Source organism: Poecilia latipinna, unplaced genomic scaffold (assembly GCF_001443285.1).
Source record: "Poecilia latipinna isolate Pla-1442-1.1 unplaced genomic scaffold, P_latipinna-1.0 Scaffold381, whole genome shotgun sequence".
Lineage (NCBI taxonomy): Eukaryota > Metazoa > Chordata > Actinopteri > Cyprinodontiformes > Poeciliidae > Poecilia > Poecilia latipinna.
Window position 1 is genome coordinate 41,308 of NW_015112997.1, and position 16,453 is coordinate 57,760.

At 38.5% G+C, this 16,453-nt stretch overlaps 1 protein-coding gene across 4 annotated transcripts in view; it reads left to right on the plus strand.

Moving 5' to 3' along the window:
• Positions 1 to 16,453, plus strand: part of wasf1 (WASP family member 1) — a 63,769-nt gene that overhangs the window by 14,814 nt on the left and 32,502 nt on the right. For 3 of the 4 annotated variants that reach the window (XM_015036785.1, XM_015036787.1, XM_015036788.1), the window contains exons 2-3: positions 11,552 to 11,706; positions 13,990 to 14,124. In XM_015036785.1, the coding sequence (XP_014892271.1) occupies positions 11,574 to 11,706; positions 13,990 to 14,124 (268 nt within the window). In that variant the 5' untranslated portion in view covers positions 11,552 to 11,573. Of the gene's footprint in view, positions 1 to 8,097; positions 8,119 to 11,551; positions 11,707 to 13,989; positions 14,125 to 16,453 lie in introns of those variants that run through there. The other variant, XM_015036786.1, reaches the window with a different exon arrangement.

Below are 16,453 nucleotides of genomic sequence, written 5' to 3' on the forward strand. Positions count from 1 at the left end.
ACTTCTTACCAACTCCTTTCTTTCCCCTTCGCATCTGAGTCCTTTAAGAAAACTTGCACCGACTGCCAATAGGCAATAGAAGTCTTGTGTGGAAGTGCTTTGTGAAAGCAGCTTTAGAAGAATTCTTAGTAGTAGACCGCTGATTATTGTATTTGACAACGCCAGAAGGACTCTGGCACCTCTGTACTCTCAACGGTAAAGTGATAAGGAGGCAGCAGACGAGTCAGTCTGACTGACTGAGACAGATAACATAAAACTGTGTCAGAGTAGGAATGCAGCTGACATGGATTTCAACTTCCTCCATTACTAGTCCATTTTAGCCCTTGCAAGATCACCGAATTAATAGTGAACGAAGAACTTTGACTTCCATATGTACAAACTAATAAAAAGGAGAATACTCCAGAGAGAACAGTTCTACCTATTTGGAAGAATTTGGGTTTACATCCATTCAGTGTGTTGATTGTAGCCACGTAGACATAAACACAAGGGAAGGGGGAAAAAAAACAAAACAAAAAAAACGACCAAGACACTTTTCTTCACTCTGCATCATTGTCAGCCTTCCTGCCCTCTTCAGAGACGAGACGCGTTTGGACAACGTGTGTGTGTGGAGGAAGTCTACTTTGACTCCTCTGTGAATTTTCTGGACATTAAATTCACAGCACTCAGTCTCCATCTAAATAAAGTAAAGTGAACTGAGCAGACACCTTCAGTAACTGTCTGCCACGATTTAAAATTCTCCTCAGTACTTGGATGAACTGCAGGGCTTGGCAAAATGCTGCGTGAACCACAATTCTACAAAATGTCAGACTAAGTTAACTAAAGTTATTGGCGATCCTTAAATGCTCTAGTAAAAAGTGAAATGTCTTATTTTGCCCCCATTGCTTTGCAAATGATTATTTTCCCCTTCCCTCCTATCAATTTAACGTTAAGAGAATAAAAGTGTACCACTTATCAATGCGGTGGGATTTTTAAATATAGCTAAGTGTACAGAAAATGGAGCCAAAGTGAAGCTCATGAAGGGTCACGAGATCCAAGTTTACTAAACCATGCAACTGACCTTTTGACCCCTAAGTGCAAATGTAATGAAGTCATTAAACAGACATGCCATTTTTGTCATGTATACACAGCTGATCTGATGAAGTCGCTTTAATAGCACCTAATGGTACATAAAACACAAGATGTGAAGTTTGAATGCATATCCTATTAGAGGAGCATGATTAGACTTGACCAGACTGCCACTTAGTTTCGTCCCACTGCTCAAGCTTGCTGTTCTGTACCAACCGGCACCGCCTTAGGCCTTCTTACAGCAAGGACACCTTGGCTGACCATCAGTGCTTTGCTCTGCTGGAGCTTTAATTCTCACAACCATCACTTATGAACAAATCCAGAGCTATAGTGAGAGTGCACTCAAACTTAAAGAGGCGCCCCGGTGATGCGGTGAGAAGTTTGCACAGCTGCCCTGGGCACTGGCTAATTGGTCCAATTCATCCGACAAATTCAGCAAGCTTCACTTCTTGTTCGTCAAGCCCCTCAATGTCTGCCACGCTTAAGTTCCTCAAAGTGCTACAACTTCCTGCTGCTAAGTTCCGGCTTCAAAACATCCACATCACATGTCACTAGTTGGCAATTAATTTCTTTTCCTTTTGAACAGACTGGGACTGGGCATATGTAAATTGTCGTTCTTAAGCGACTCTGCTTGGTATTTAGGACAAAAGCATATTTTGCCCAAGATATCCCTAAAGTGGGTTATAAGCAGTGTTGACTTTTTTGTGTGTGTGTCAGATAACCTAGAAAACAAAGTTGGTCAAGAAATTCCTGGTTTTGACCTGATTTAGAGATGTCCCAATCAAGAATTTTTGTCCCAGATGCTAAGTAATTTAAATAAACATGGGCATTTGCAGATACTGAGTCCACACGTAATGCTTAATCAAAATCGATGCCACGAATAACGGTGAAAATAAAACAATTGGTTATTCATAATAGTACGAGGAGAATTTAAGACAATTGAGACTGCAATAGAAAGATTACGTTAAATTAAAGCTTTGTCAATATAGTTGTAGTTTTTTCCAATCACAATTTGCGAATTGTGCTTCGCTTGGGGTCGGATCTGTTTCTGCCGGTCAATGCTGATTGGTCGTATGTCCACCTGTTTTACGTGAGTGCACAAATATTCTGAGTCAGTTGATTCACTAAATTGTTAATAAGCTTCTTAATGTCACTTGAGCACACTTGGCAATGCCAGTTTTAGTTCAGCTAGCACTCTTGGGTAAACTGCACTCTGATGAGTGCAGTTTACCCAACTGCAGGAGCAATTAATAATTAAGTTGTTTTTTTTTTTAATCTGTACAATATATATTATGTTTTAAAGCCCTAATATGGACTATTAACATGAACACGATCTTACCATAAGACTGATCGAAGCACATTGGACTTGGAACTTTCTCCTTGCTTTCTGGAGATTTGATTTTGTCACAATTAGTTGCTATTATTTTTAAATTTTTTATTTGTTTTTGTTGCTTATTGCTTATTTGTTGTGGTGACTCTGGGGGGGAGGTAAGTTTTTGTCCTTCACATCTGTACGAACACCAAGGGAGTTAGTGTCATAGAATTTCCCTCACAGGCCAAACAAGTGCAGCTGCACAGTGCAAGCATGCAGGCATTTATTATTGAGCAGCAGGCTTTCATTATTCATACCAGTGGGTTTCTATGTGCTCAGCAGATAAACCTCTGTGAGTGTGTTTGTTCATCAGACACTTTACTCATTGATGTTGCCACACAGATGCCCATGAATATTTAGTTGGGCTCGTTCATCTACTGTGGGATAAAGCCTGATTGCTAAATGAATGTTTAAAGTGATTCAATCTTCTTACAAAACACAGTGTGGTCTGTGTCCCACCACTCTGCCATTGTGAGCTTCATTACTAATATAAAGAATGGGGAGTAGGCAAATCATAGTGGGGAGTCACAGTCACTTCTTTCACATTCCTGATTGAAATATTTAGGCTTGTTGTTGGGTTTTTTGTGAGAAGTTGGTAAAAAAGGAGACAGCACAGGTTTTATGGGTTCTCTTACTCTTGAACAAAGCAGTAGGATTGTTCTCCATTGTGACCCCGACAACTGCAGGCATGACTTTAGAATAATGTTTATCTACCCTTATATGCCTTGACACAAGTTCCCCCAAACAGCAAGCCTAGTTAGCATAGCTGTCTCCGACCACCCTGACGCTGCTGCAGGTGTATTTTTAGGCCAACTTGGGCTCTGTTTATGTTTGTTTGTGTGAGGTTGATGTGTCTGTGCATAAATTTTAATGGCACTACACTGGTGAGAGCCAGCAAGGTGTCATCGCACTTCCCTAAGGGGCGTCAGCTGGTACAAAATTTTAATTGGCGTGAAGAAACACAGGTTTATGCTGTGAAATGCTCTGCAAGTTCGTGCCGCAGTGACTTATGGTTCGGGAGGTGGTGTTGAGGAATGAGGGTTGTTATTTAAATATAGGTTGGTGGAGTTTATTGTTGAAATCCTAGGTGTGGAGTTAACAAAAAAAAAAAAAACCCTCTCACTTCTAATATATTTTCTCTGTGAGAAAAAAAAATCTCTTCAGTTTGGACTTTGACTGAGCTATTTTTTTTTTTCTATTTTATGTCACTTTGTTGTAGATTTGCCGACACACTTGGGATAATTGTTTTAGCATGACATTAAAATGCTTTAATTTTGGCCTTACATCAGAGTCCGATACTTAAACATACTGAGGAGTTTTTGGTCAACTCAAAGGTGGGATGACTGCAAGGTGCACGCTCCTTAAAATCATGCTTATAAAAGCTAAAGGCTTGTTTGATCAGAGACCCTTTTTTTGTTTTGAAATTAAATATTAATTCCCATAAACTATCTAATTGCAGATATAATCCGAAACAGTTGCAGTCCTGCATTAAACAGCACCTGTACCCCGCCCTTTGGCCACACACACTGTGTCGCAGGCACATTCACAAGACTTTCTACAGCCTGGCCAATGAGCTGCCCAGCTTTCTCCAGGTGAAGTCGGTTTCCACTAGTAATGTTTTAACAAATTTAAAGTTCAGTTAAATTTGCAATGGATGAAATGTCTGCTGAAGTTGACAGATAGTTGTGGCTTAATATGTTCATTTATCACTTGAAGGCAGTGACTCACTCGTGTGAGCTTTGTAACGGCACTTGTACATTTCCTTCAGCAGATAGAAAATAATAGTAAAACAGCATAGCTTGGGTGTTTAAAAAAAGAAAAATAGCCTCACATTACCATAAAGTGTAGGTGTGTGTCTGGTGGACTTTTGGATAAAACATGATTGTTCTTCATTCATGCTGGTAGACGATCCAGAAATTGTATTTACGTAAGAGTAGAGGTACATTCATGTAGTAATCAAATAATGGCCGTTTCATTTCTTATTAAAGTATTTGGGCTTTGAATATGGCATCCTATCAAATGCTGCATGACATTGGTTTAGTTGTTGTGATCTCGCACATATTGCAATGATATCTTACCACCTTAGGTAGAATATTATAAAGGGATATGGCAAATATGTATTTGCTAAATAACTGCTTTGCAGTGTGGATAAATGTCGCTAATTTTGTCTGAGCCGTCCAAAGGAAAATGTTTCAGGTGTCTTGTTAATTTAGATGCAACGCTGCAATTTCAGACTGATAGCCATACTGCCGGTGCCACTAGGTCATCTGACCACCACCAGCAAGCTAGGCAGGACACAATGACTGAGACGGACAAACTGGGGGCTTGAACTGACAACTCAGAAGTGACAGGATGAACTTTGACCCCCCCTGAGCCACCTTCTTCCTCTGTGAAGTTGTGGAGAAAGCTTTAAATATGGCATCAAGTGAGAATAGAGGTCATTTTCTTGGGAAATTCAGAACCATCAGGTGATTTATTTAACTAATTACGCCACCAGAAATCACCCCCTGCTGGTTATCAACTAAAGTTCAGGTTTAATTCACTGTAATATTGGCCTCACTTTTCATACCCAGAGGCTATGTTAAATTTTTATATGTACAGTCCCCTGCTTTGGTAAGTTTCTCTTTTTAATGAATTATAAAATAATTAGATCCTGTGGGAGAAATTCTTCCTTACTTACGTTTTAAATTCTTGCAAAAAGTGATCACAGCTTTTGGATTATCAGTTTTGGAGAGGCCAACTTGTCGCAGTTTCATTGGCAATGACAGTGGGCATACAAAGTGAGTATGTTCATAAATTGCAACAAAATGTGTCCATTTGAATGTTGCCAGTTGCAAGGACAAAAAAAAATATTTTGACTAAAGTGAAATTTTCTCTTCTGTTTGGACTTATGATTTTTATTTTTATTTTTTATTTTTTACATGTAAACTGGGCTTTTGTTTTACCCAGGTCTGCAAGTCTGTGGTCTGCAGGTCTGTGGTTGATTTAAACCACCTGTGCCTGTTGGCTTTGGCGGCTTGTTTGCCTTTGCCACTGGCACTTCCAGTTTTGCCAGTTTCTCTGATTAGATGTCTGTGCTTTTTATGCCTGCAGTCATGGTTTGGAAAATATTACAAGTACACAGATGTAGTTTACGTTTCCAAAATCACAGAACAAAGCACACAGTGTTCCGGCCAGTTTGACACTGTGAGGGACTATTTCCACAGTGGGAGATTACAATAGAAGTAGAGATGTGCTATTATGAATTCATTTTCCCATTTTCACTTTTTTTCCACCATTTTTTTTAGCCTTCGAGGAACATGCATCGCGTCTGCTAAATAATTCACGGCTTTTGATGCACATGTAGACTTTTGGCAACAATTATTGACCCTTTTTGAGCCCTAAAAGTGTTTTTAAAGCTGCTTTTACAGAGGTTATGCAGCACTATGGAAAGAGCTTTTAAAGGTCTGAAAAAAGCACCATTTCCCCTCAAAACAACTATGAATGTATAAGTTGTAATTTACTCCGCAGTGAAGGACGAACAACATTTATTATATTTTCATCTGCAAGATAGGACACACTGCCTCATAGCGGTCTATAGTATTAGGGAAAAGTGCAATAAACAAATGTCCACATGAATGTGATTTATTTAACTAATAAATTTTCATTGTAAAAAGCTTTGTGAATAAACTAGGGTCATTTATTCTTAAAAAACAAGATTTTTCCCAGTGCAAAGGTTTCAAGACTTGGCTTGGACTTGGGACAAAATACATTGTATTCTCTTTCACTATCATAAATTGTTATATTTCAGAATACAAATATTTTGTCACCTAATGTCTACAAGTTTCACAAAGCAGACACTAATTTCATAAGATTTCAGCATCCATTAGAGCCAGAAACTGATGGCAAACTTAGATGGGAGGGTATGATGTAAAATAAAAAAAAATTGTAAGCTTCACATCATGTTGCAATGCTATTCCCTGGTCAAAAAAAAACAAAAAAAAAAAAAAACACACCTGGAGTGTTGCTTTGATTCTTTCATGGATGTTTGAGGAATCCTCGATCTGCCGTGGCAGCCTTTTAGGAGAGCACTCCTGCCCGCTCCTCCCTTACCAGCTCCACCAGACTAGTGGCAGCAGCAATTCGTTAAGAGGCTGGTGGAACTCTGCTGAGCTGATCATACAAACTATTACTCAGTCCAATGCGCGTAAGACCAGATGTAAATGGCTTAATGGAAGAGCATTGTTGTGACGACATGCTAAGGGCAGAGCATCAAAGAATAGGAGCTTCTTAAAGAGACGGAGGCCATGTATAAGTTGTGTTTGATTTATGCATAATTTTTATAACGACTGAAAGTAAAGGTTACTGAATTGTGCTGTGAAATTACACTGTATGCCTGGAAAACACACCACCCCATAAGGTCAAAACTATTTTAACATTGGAAAGATGATTTTCTTTGTATAGCTGTGACACATGTATCTTGTATACATGTCATTTATATTCTTACAAAAAAACAAAACAAAACAATGCTAAACAAACTAAAAAAAAAAAAAAACAGTTTTACATGTCAGCTATTCCATCTTGATAAAAGACGCTTGACCTCCACCGTACTGCACGGTTTGGAGTTGCATTGTGAGTGAGACAATATTCTGTTAGGATTCATTAAAGCTTCTAGTAGGACATTATTGTCCAGAGTGCATGGTCTGCACCACTCGAGGTCTCCCTACCCCCCCCCCCCCCTTACCCACGTGCCATCCCTCTCACTGCTTTGTGTTGCACACAATAGACAAGCAATCCCTGATTTGTCCCTTATTTGCTTTCTCATATTGTATTCATTCCACTCACACCATCTCAGTTCTGATGTTTGACTCCAAGCTTAGCCCACTCTTTTATTCCCACTCTTCCCCCTCCTCCTACCCCCTAAAACCTCATTCTTGCCTATGTGTCTTTTAGGACGATATAAAGTGACCGGTGACGTCCCCCTGCAGCCGTTACCATGGTGATTGGTGACAGTGGGAAGCACCACCAAAGATGAATGGGTCATAAAAGTAGTAACAGAACAGCAAGGGGTGAGCAGAAAAGAAAGGAGCAAGGCTTGTCCAGACGTTAGATGGGAGAAGAAAAATTAAATAAGGCAGGAAAACTCAGGTGTGTTAAATAATTGATGCACACCAATTATTCAACTCTTACGCAGAGTCGTCAGATGAGCTTTTTTGTTTTATATGCATATTAAAATTTATGAAAAAAAAAGCTTAACAGATTGCTGTGTTGATGCATTCCAATTAATGGAAGGTAAAATTTAAATTAACATTCCAAATTTAACCTCTTTCTTATGTGCCTAAGTAATAACTTTGCTTTGTTTTAAGACTTTGTAAAAATAAAAATAAAAAAATAAGTGCTACTGGAACAGTTGAACATCTTGTATTTATCATTACGGAGAAAACCTTGTATTTCAAGATGGTTTCAAATTTCTGATGTGCCATTCCCCAAGTCCAAGTTATACAAGAATAAGGTGACTCTGCTCTTGCATGAAACTGTTTGTAGTTAATTTTTGCAAGTCTAAATCAGGTTGTGTTTTGTGGAGCTCTTCTTCTTGCCATGTGTAAAATTTTAGTTTCCTTCTACGATAGAATCCGTCACATCTGGCATGCTACGTAGGTACCTTTGAATGGGTTTCGAGAAGAAGCTGCATCATTTTCCCTGTGAGAACACAGCTGTCACATGCTATCATGTCAAACCTCGGTTTGGAAATCTCAGTAGGCCGGGGTGCTTGTATGTCTGAGGCTGTAAATGTGTCCTGCAGTTGTTAATCGCACGCCGAACAAGTTCGCTGTGGCAGAAGAGTTAAAAAGCAAGGCTTTGCTGTCGTCACTTTTTCATACCATACCAACACATATACTTGTACGTAATGAGCCCCTCTGACAAAGCAGCACCTGCACTTTGGAAAAACTCACATTTAGAAAAGACGTTATCGCTTGCAGATCTATTTCTTTTTGTTTTTTCTCCCCTTTTTTGTTGCTTTCAATTCATTTTTCAATTCTTTTTCAGCTACTGCCGTTCAGTTTTTGGCATCGTTATCATTAACCCCCTCAACCTTTGGGTAACATTTTCTCGATAGCCGATAAATAAAAGCCTAGTTTGGACCTATGCGTAGGAGAAAAGTTTACTTTATCAAGATAACAGACAGGAGAAAAGCCTTGAGCATTATGGGTCCTAGGTCCTCGAGCTTAAGTACATGTTTGTAAGCTGGCTAGTGTGGAGGCCCATCTGGAATGTACATATAGTTATGACTGAAAGATTTAATTTGGGTTTCCATCTATGCAAAGGTTTTGTAATATGAAAATAAGAAAATAAACTCTGCTTAATGTTTTAAAGGACCTAATTTGGATGAAGGTTATTATGATGTAATAAAACATCATGAAGTAGAGCAAAACACAAAACATGGATGCTTTGGTCTAGGAGTACTTCATGTATTCAGATCGGTTCTGTTTAGCTTTTCTTAACTTTTCCGATGGCCAAGCCTTGACTGACAAAAAAGAAAAAAATATTATTTCATGCATGTTTGAGGAATCCTTGAATATTTCTTAAATTCTTGACTGTCTTTCCTGCATAAGGGGAAAATTTCTGGGGAATTACATGACTTTGGCCATAAGCTAGGTGAAAGCTTTCAGAAATATGTGCAAGGAGTCTTTATTTTTATACTCCTTTATAATAAAAGAAAACTTCAAACTGTCTGTAATTGTAGGGTGCAAAGTTTTAGTAGGTGAGACACTTTTTAAAATCTGGGATGTCTTTGATATTGAAGGCAACTGCTGAGATTAGTTATTGAAATGACCTGTTCAAGGTGCACAGAATTAATCAATATCAAGAAAATATCAGTGAGCTTCTAGCATCTCAACCGCCACAAAAACAAACCAGGTGATTACGATTATGATTTAGTACATTTTGAAGCTTTATTTCTTACTTGTTATGATTGTATTACAGCACAGGAATCACTGGCTGTTATGAAAAGTGGTGTTGGGCACTGATGATGAGTGTCTGTATATATGCATGTGTAAGTAATATGCTGACCGCTGGAAGACAAATGAAGTAAAATAAAGTATAGAGAATATGGTTCTAGTTTAAAAAGGGTGCAGGGATTTCACTCGGTGGTTTATTTGTATGAGAGCGAAAGACTGCCGACACATTTCACTCTAACGGCTTCCACACAAGCCCAGAGAGGTGCGCGTTTGTCACTGATGGCCCCCCGTTTGAGATGCCTCCAGGATGACTCACCTCAGCACAGTCACCATCCTATCGCCGTCCAGCTTCCGAGAATAGCCTTTTCTTGCCCTACATTTCTCAGGATACGGTCAATAATCATGTTTATTGCTTGGCAGAAGAGCCGGCACTAAAAATACCACAGAATATTAAAGGCACCAGACGACAATTAAAGCTTAATCAATGCCTTAACGAAGCCACGGTCACTGCCGAGGCTGTGCAGTCAGTTTACATCAGAACACCTGATCACCACATCATTTCACATGCCTGCTCTAGTTAAGCGCGAGCCAGCAGCAGGGAAACGGTGTTATTAGCAGCATTAACTGCTGCTGTCGCAGAGGGAGACATGTTGGAGGATGTTTTAACTCTCCTCCTGTCTTGATCTCTCTTTTCACCTTTGCATCCCACTAATTATCACCATTCTGTTCTCATTTTTAGTCACGTTGTGCATATTTCTCCCAATCATGTGGGCATGTCAAAATAATTTGCTGGTTGGAGCATTTCAGTACTGAACGGGATGTTTCAGTGGCTGATGGGAGACTTAAAGATGATCTTGGGTTGTTTTTGGAATGTAGCAGTCGTCTTCTAATTTCTTAGATTTGTATGTAGAAACTTAATCCACAAGCATTTGAGGACAATGATCTCACAGCTCTAACTGGACACACACATCGGTAAGCTCTAGGCACATGCCAAACACCGGTTTGTTTTTTCCTTTATTCCAGCATCCATGTTACACTGTGGCACAGAAGTCTGACTTAGTTACTGTAACGTTTTAGTAGGTAGTTCCTTTTGGAGGAATAAAGGATTTTATCAAAGCAAAAACTTTGATAAAATGTAAACCAATAGATCGATTGTTGTAGATAAATCTGCACCAATAACATATTGTGTGTATGAAGTGGTCCAAAATGCAAGCCAGAATCCTGGATGTAAATGATTAAAGTTTTAATAAAAAATACAAGAAACTGTTTACAAATTGGGAACAGAGCACGTGGAAACAGTAAGGTGCATGAGAAAGAGAGGTAGTTAAATACTGGGAGTGTGATTTCTGGAACAGTGTACCAGGACTAATTACTAACTGAGAGCAGCTGTGAGGGTAGAGGAGAAGGCAAGCTGAGGGAGAGAGCGAGAGAGAGAGGACAAAGGGAAGCAAGGAGAAGTAAACACCAACAGTGGAACTGAGAAAACCTAAATCCAACCTTGATAAAGAATAACTAAATGTGAGAAAAGACTGATCTAAAGTAAAACAAATAAAGCAGATCTAATCAAAACAAAGAATAACTAAGACTAAACATGAATAACAGAGGGATCAAAACTAAAAACCATAAAGAAGCCCAAAAACAACCCAAGATCCTGACACATGTAGTTGCACTGTTTGATACACCCAATAATTTATCACAACTAGTCCTCATTTACAAGCTGAAATAATATTGGTAAACATCAACTTATGCAATAGTGCCAGCCTCAAGTGGTCTGATTTCTGTCCACATATTTTATTTTGCCCCTCTGTTTTCATCTTTTTCGTGTTCTTGCAGAGGGAAGAGAATCGATTCTGAAAACCTTGCAGTGCAGCTAAATGTAATTGGCATGGCTGAGTGAACAGACAAAGTGCAGTGATATGTTAACAGATTGCATATGTTTAGCGATGAGCACAAGGTTGTGTTAATTTAACTAAGCTACTTGAATGTTTCCAGTTTGCAAACAAATGAAATTCATTTTTCTTTACTGCGGTGCGTCATTTCTGGGTGAAAAGAATTCTTGCTTGGTGCGAGCGACGCGTTGTTCTTAGATTTGTGACGAATCAAGAACACAATTTTATACACTAATGAAACTTTCTCCCCGTCTCCTCCGTCTCCCTCCTCCATCTCTCTCCTGTAGGTAGTGTTGTTGCAGCGAAACGATGCCGCTGGTTAAGCGTACCATCGAGCCCAGGCACCTGTGCCACACGGTATTGCCAAGGAACATCAAGAACGAGCTGGAGTGTGTGACCAATATCTCCTTGGCCAACGTCATCCGCCAGCTCAGCAGCCTCAGTGAGTGACACTCATAAATACACTCATATCCTTATATTGGCATAAAACCTAAAATGCAAAAATCTAATTTCCAAATGTGCTTCAGTTTTATTTACTACATTTTTGGAAAGGCAAAGAAACGTAAAATGGCACGCCTGAAAATGTTCCCGTGCTGTGATCCATCAGCACTGATCCAGATAATTCATAGGAAAGACATGAGCAAAATGATCTACCATATACATTGCAAACGGAGTCCAAGGTTCCAACAAGCAAACCGATCTAAAGCCGGTAGACAACCCACAGATTCTCATCAGACCTTCTGTTAAACTTCTTCTGTATCGCTATGACAAGATTCATAATCCTGGACTGCACAGATGAGTGAGATAATCATACCTGTGAAGTCGTATATGTAACAAACAAAAACAGTGATGTGTTATGCTTTATCTAGAAAATATATTAACGAATGTAGAAATAACTTCTGGCTTAAAAAGTAGAGGATATTCATCTACCTTGAATTTCTTAAGATACATGTTGCAGAAATGCATTTTCAGTGAAATACACTACTGTACAACATTGTCTTGGCATCAGTTTGTATTGCGTCATTAAAAACTATAAAAACTATTTTGCAAACCCCGCTTTGAAATCAGACACGCCATTGGTTGTGATCTTATTGGGAAAGTCTCAAACTCAATGAACTCCATTTCCCCCCAATGTTTTCTGACATTTATTACAATGAAGATAATAGTGAGAATGCAAAATATTACAAAATTCAATACAAAAATGTATGTTGCTGCACATGGCCCAAGCCTCAAAAGATTTTCTCTAAAAATGACAAATTATTCCATTTGCTTCTTCACTACATGAATTACATTAAGCAGTACAACTGTAATAGTATGCAGTAATGACTGCAATCAATCATATTTTCAAACAGAAAAACATTATTTTTCCCTGTCATGAAGCCAACAGTGGGAAATTGTTTGAAACGGCAAAAGTAATGAGCAGTACTCCCAAACTTCTGGCTTTTGGGGTTTGCAAAAGTAATTAATTAGTATATTGTTGCTAGTATGAGTGATTTACTCACATTTCTTTTGCAAATAACATAAAGTATAATGTTGCCCATCCCTTGGTATCACTCCCTGATCTGAATTCAATATGCAAATAATGAATGAGTAGTTGACCAGAAGGTAAGTACACCTTTTCAATGCAGAAACATAAATAAAAAATTATAATTGAAATAAAAATAACTATATAACCAAAAGTTAAATTTCTGCATCAAAAGGTGTGGTGAAAAGTTTGCCAAGCCCCCTTCTGGCCCAATTATACAATTATTATTGTCCTGTTTATGGCCATCTTTTTTTTATTATTATTTAAACAAATGAAATACTACAAGCATATTTTATATGCCAAAGCAAAACTTCAACTGTTGTCAATTTTATTCAATATTTCAACTGAGATTAAAGATCCCAGACTCTTTAAAATTCATCATCCCACCTTTTTCAGGGAGTGATACCAAGGGATGGGCAACATTATACTTTATGTTATATGCAGAAGAAATGTGAATAAATCACATTTCTTGGGGGAATGATTTCTTGGATTCTTTTTCACCCTGCACGCACACACACAGATGAGTAAATCCATACATATTTTTAAGAACAAAATGCATAATACCCAACATAGCAGTCAATAAGTTTTGAGCTTAGAGGTTAACTTTAAATGCAGTAGTGGTGATACGACATTTTAAACTGGCGGTGTGGTACTATGGAAACAAAAGGTCATGATTAATGGACTTACTCCCATTCCAATGCACTTCAGTAAAGGAAGGTCTGCAGACACCTGCAGGCGCACTGTTGTTTAACAAACCTGTCTGCATCACGCAGCTCCGAACGTTAGAAGTTGGCCTGCTCTACTACAGAGACACCCAGTCGTCACTTTGTTTCTTCAAATCTCAGTAAAAGGCTGAGACAGAAGAAGAGCAGCATGGCTTGCTTTGATTGTGTTTGACAAAAGCATTTGAGTTGTCTCACCAACAGATCCGCGGTACGTGCTGCAAACTACCAAGGTCTCCGGAGTCAGTTGACAGTAACCATATCTGACAGTTACATTTAAGCAAAAAATGTTCTACAAAAGCAAAAATGATTTACTTTAAACAATAGAGTGAACGCTAGATATTGGATTAGACGGCAAGCAGTTGCCTCACACACTAAAACAACTGCTCATATCTTCCAGTCAAATGTTTCCAACCATTTTATTTTTTGAAACTTTTGGAAGAGTGAAATGATTTCTTTTGCTCTTGTGTGTTTGCAGGTAAATATGCAGAGGACCTTTTTGGAGAGCTGTTCAATGAAGCCCACTCCTTCTCTTTCCGGGTCAACTCCTTGCAGGAGAGGGTGGACCGGCTCTCCATCAGCGTCACACAGCTGGACCCCAAAGAAGAAGAATGTGAGTTTCATAACAATGTCAATACAGAGCCTGAAAAAATGACTGAAATCCCTTGAACATTGTCACATTTTGAAGCTTCATTTTATTTGGCTTTTATGTCTTGTACCAAGGCTGTGTACTGCGTACTTGTGAAGTGAAAGGGGAAAAAAAAAATCTGATGATTTGCATGCATTTGCATTCAGTTCCCATGAGTCAAACCCATTTTAGTTAGCACAAGTTGTACTTTTGGGTTTTCCTCCATGACTGCCCCGTATTAAGCTCCTCCATTTTCTGTTCAACTATGACTAGTTTCCTTATCCTTACTGGGAAAGAAAATACAGCCCAGCATTATGATGCTGTCACCACTAAGTTCCTCAGTGGTGTTACAGTTTTAATTTTCTACCACACATGATGGACTTGAATCTTCAGTTTGGTTACATCTACCTTGGTTTCGTTTCTCCTAAATGGTTTGTTGGAAATTTTACCAGGAGCTTTTTGTTACACCGCTTTCTCCCTGACCTGCCTGCTATGTTCCTTCATCTTCCTGGTTCTGATTATCAGTTCATAAAACAGCTGTATTTACAGTAAAATTAAATTACCAGCTGGTAGACTCTGTTTAAATCAGGTAATCTCATATTAACTTTAAAGTTGTATGAATAGGGGGCCTGAATACAAATGCTCACCACGTTTTGTGTGTGTGTCTGTGTGTGTGTGTGTGTGTTCTTTAGTTTTGGGAAACCTGCATGTAATTTTCCTTCAACTTAACGATGATATTAATGTTGGTATTTCAGCTTAAAATTCTAAAAAACAAAACAAAATAAACAAATATCATTGAAAGGTGTTATATGCACAACTCATCCACTTATTCTTAAAAATAAAAAATAAAAAACTCATCAGTTTTGTTGAAATAAAATTAGCAGAATTTGAGTATGCGAAACCCTCATTAAAACGTTTCCTCCCTTTTGTTTTCCGTAATATTTTATGAGTCTGCCATGAGTTTTAAAGGCTCTCGGTGAAGGAACAGGTAGCTGTGAGATTGTACCATTTTTCAGCTGCCGCAGTTGTAAAACCTCTGCTCCCGTTAGAAACATTGCTTTCCAGTTTCTGTTTGACTTGCTGCTCATTTACTTGATAAATGTGTTTTCCTTGTGTGAAGACGATCTTTGGGATCCTTGTTGTGAGCAATAAAAAAGAAAATGCAATAATCTGTGTCTTCTGTCAAGTAAGCCAGGTTATCCTGAGAGAGGAGAGGCAGAACGACAGGATAGAGCATTGGGTAGAGTCAGCAGACAGTGTACAGTAAAAAACACGGGGAGAATCACAGCAGTGTAATACCACGTTCCAAGGCACTGTATCGATTTCCCATGGGCCCGCAGTATGTTTAAGGCTTTGTACAATGCTACTTTAACTGCTTCCTTGTCACTGGCAAATGGTGAAATGCTCTGTGGCTATGGCCTATTTGAATGCATCCAGAGGCTTTGGTAGCCCTTTTTCAAAAGGCAACGAATTGTTTGAGATTTTGCACGTTTGCCTGTATCACTTTCCTCCCCTTTTTTTTCTTGTCGAGTCCCACAGGGATTTGCTCTCCCCCATTCAGTTTAAACCAGATATTTACACACACTGGGGGATAGAGAGGGTACACAAAGTAATTTTTCTCACTGTACTACGTTGGATCAAACTGAACTTTTCCTGTTTTAGGTCATTTGGCATTAAAAAAAATAATTACTATTTTCTAAATGCCAGAATAAATAGAGGCAATTTATTATTTTTAGATGTCTAAACCCACTAAGGTTGCCATGTCTTTGGAAAATTTGGAAATAACCAGCCTTCACACTTTCCATATTTTTGCACCAATGTGTCCTGGTGCAAAATATACAAATCAACCTCTGAATAAAAGCAGAAGTTTATGTGAAGTGAAGTATTCTCTTGTTAATCTAGTGTTTTGCAAATTGAAATGATCTTGGTAGTCTTAGTTAAAGCAGAAAAAAAAAACACATGTGAAAAAGTGTATTTTTTTTTTTTTTTAATATGGTGTATTTAAATCTCACACGTCAATTACAATTGTGATCTAGTTTTGGAAGTCTGGTTTGCAGGAGGAACGTTGTACCAGTGTACACATCATGTTGATTTGTTTCAGTGTCAAGTACAGATGCATCAACACACCCCATAAACGTTCTTAAAATACTCACAAGGTTTGCTGCAAAAAATGTGTTTGATATTTTAGATGCACAAATAAGTTTGAACCAAGTTGCAATAAGAGATTTGGATTTTTTTTTTTTTTTTTTTTTTTTTTTTTTTTTTTTAATTTTTCGGGCCCCGGGGCCCCGGGAGATTGGTGGTGTTGAAAATC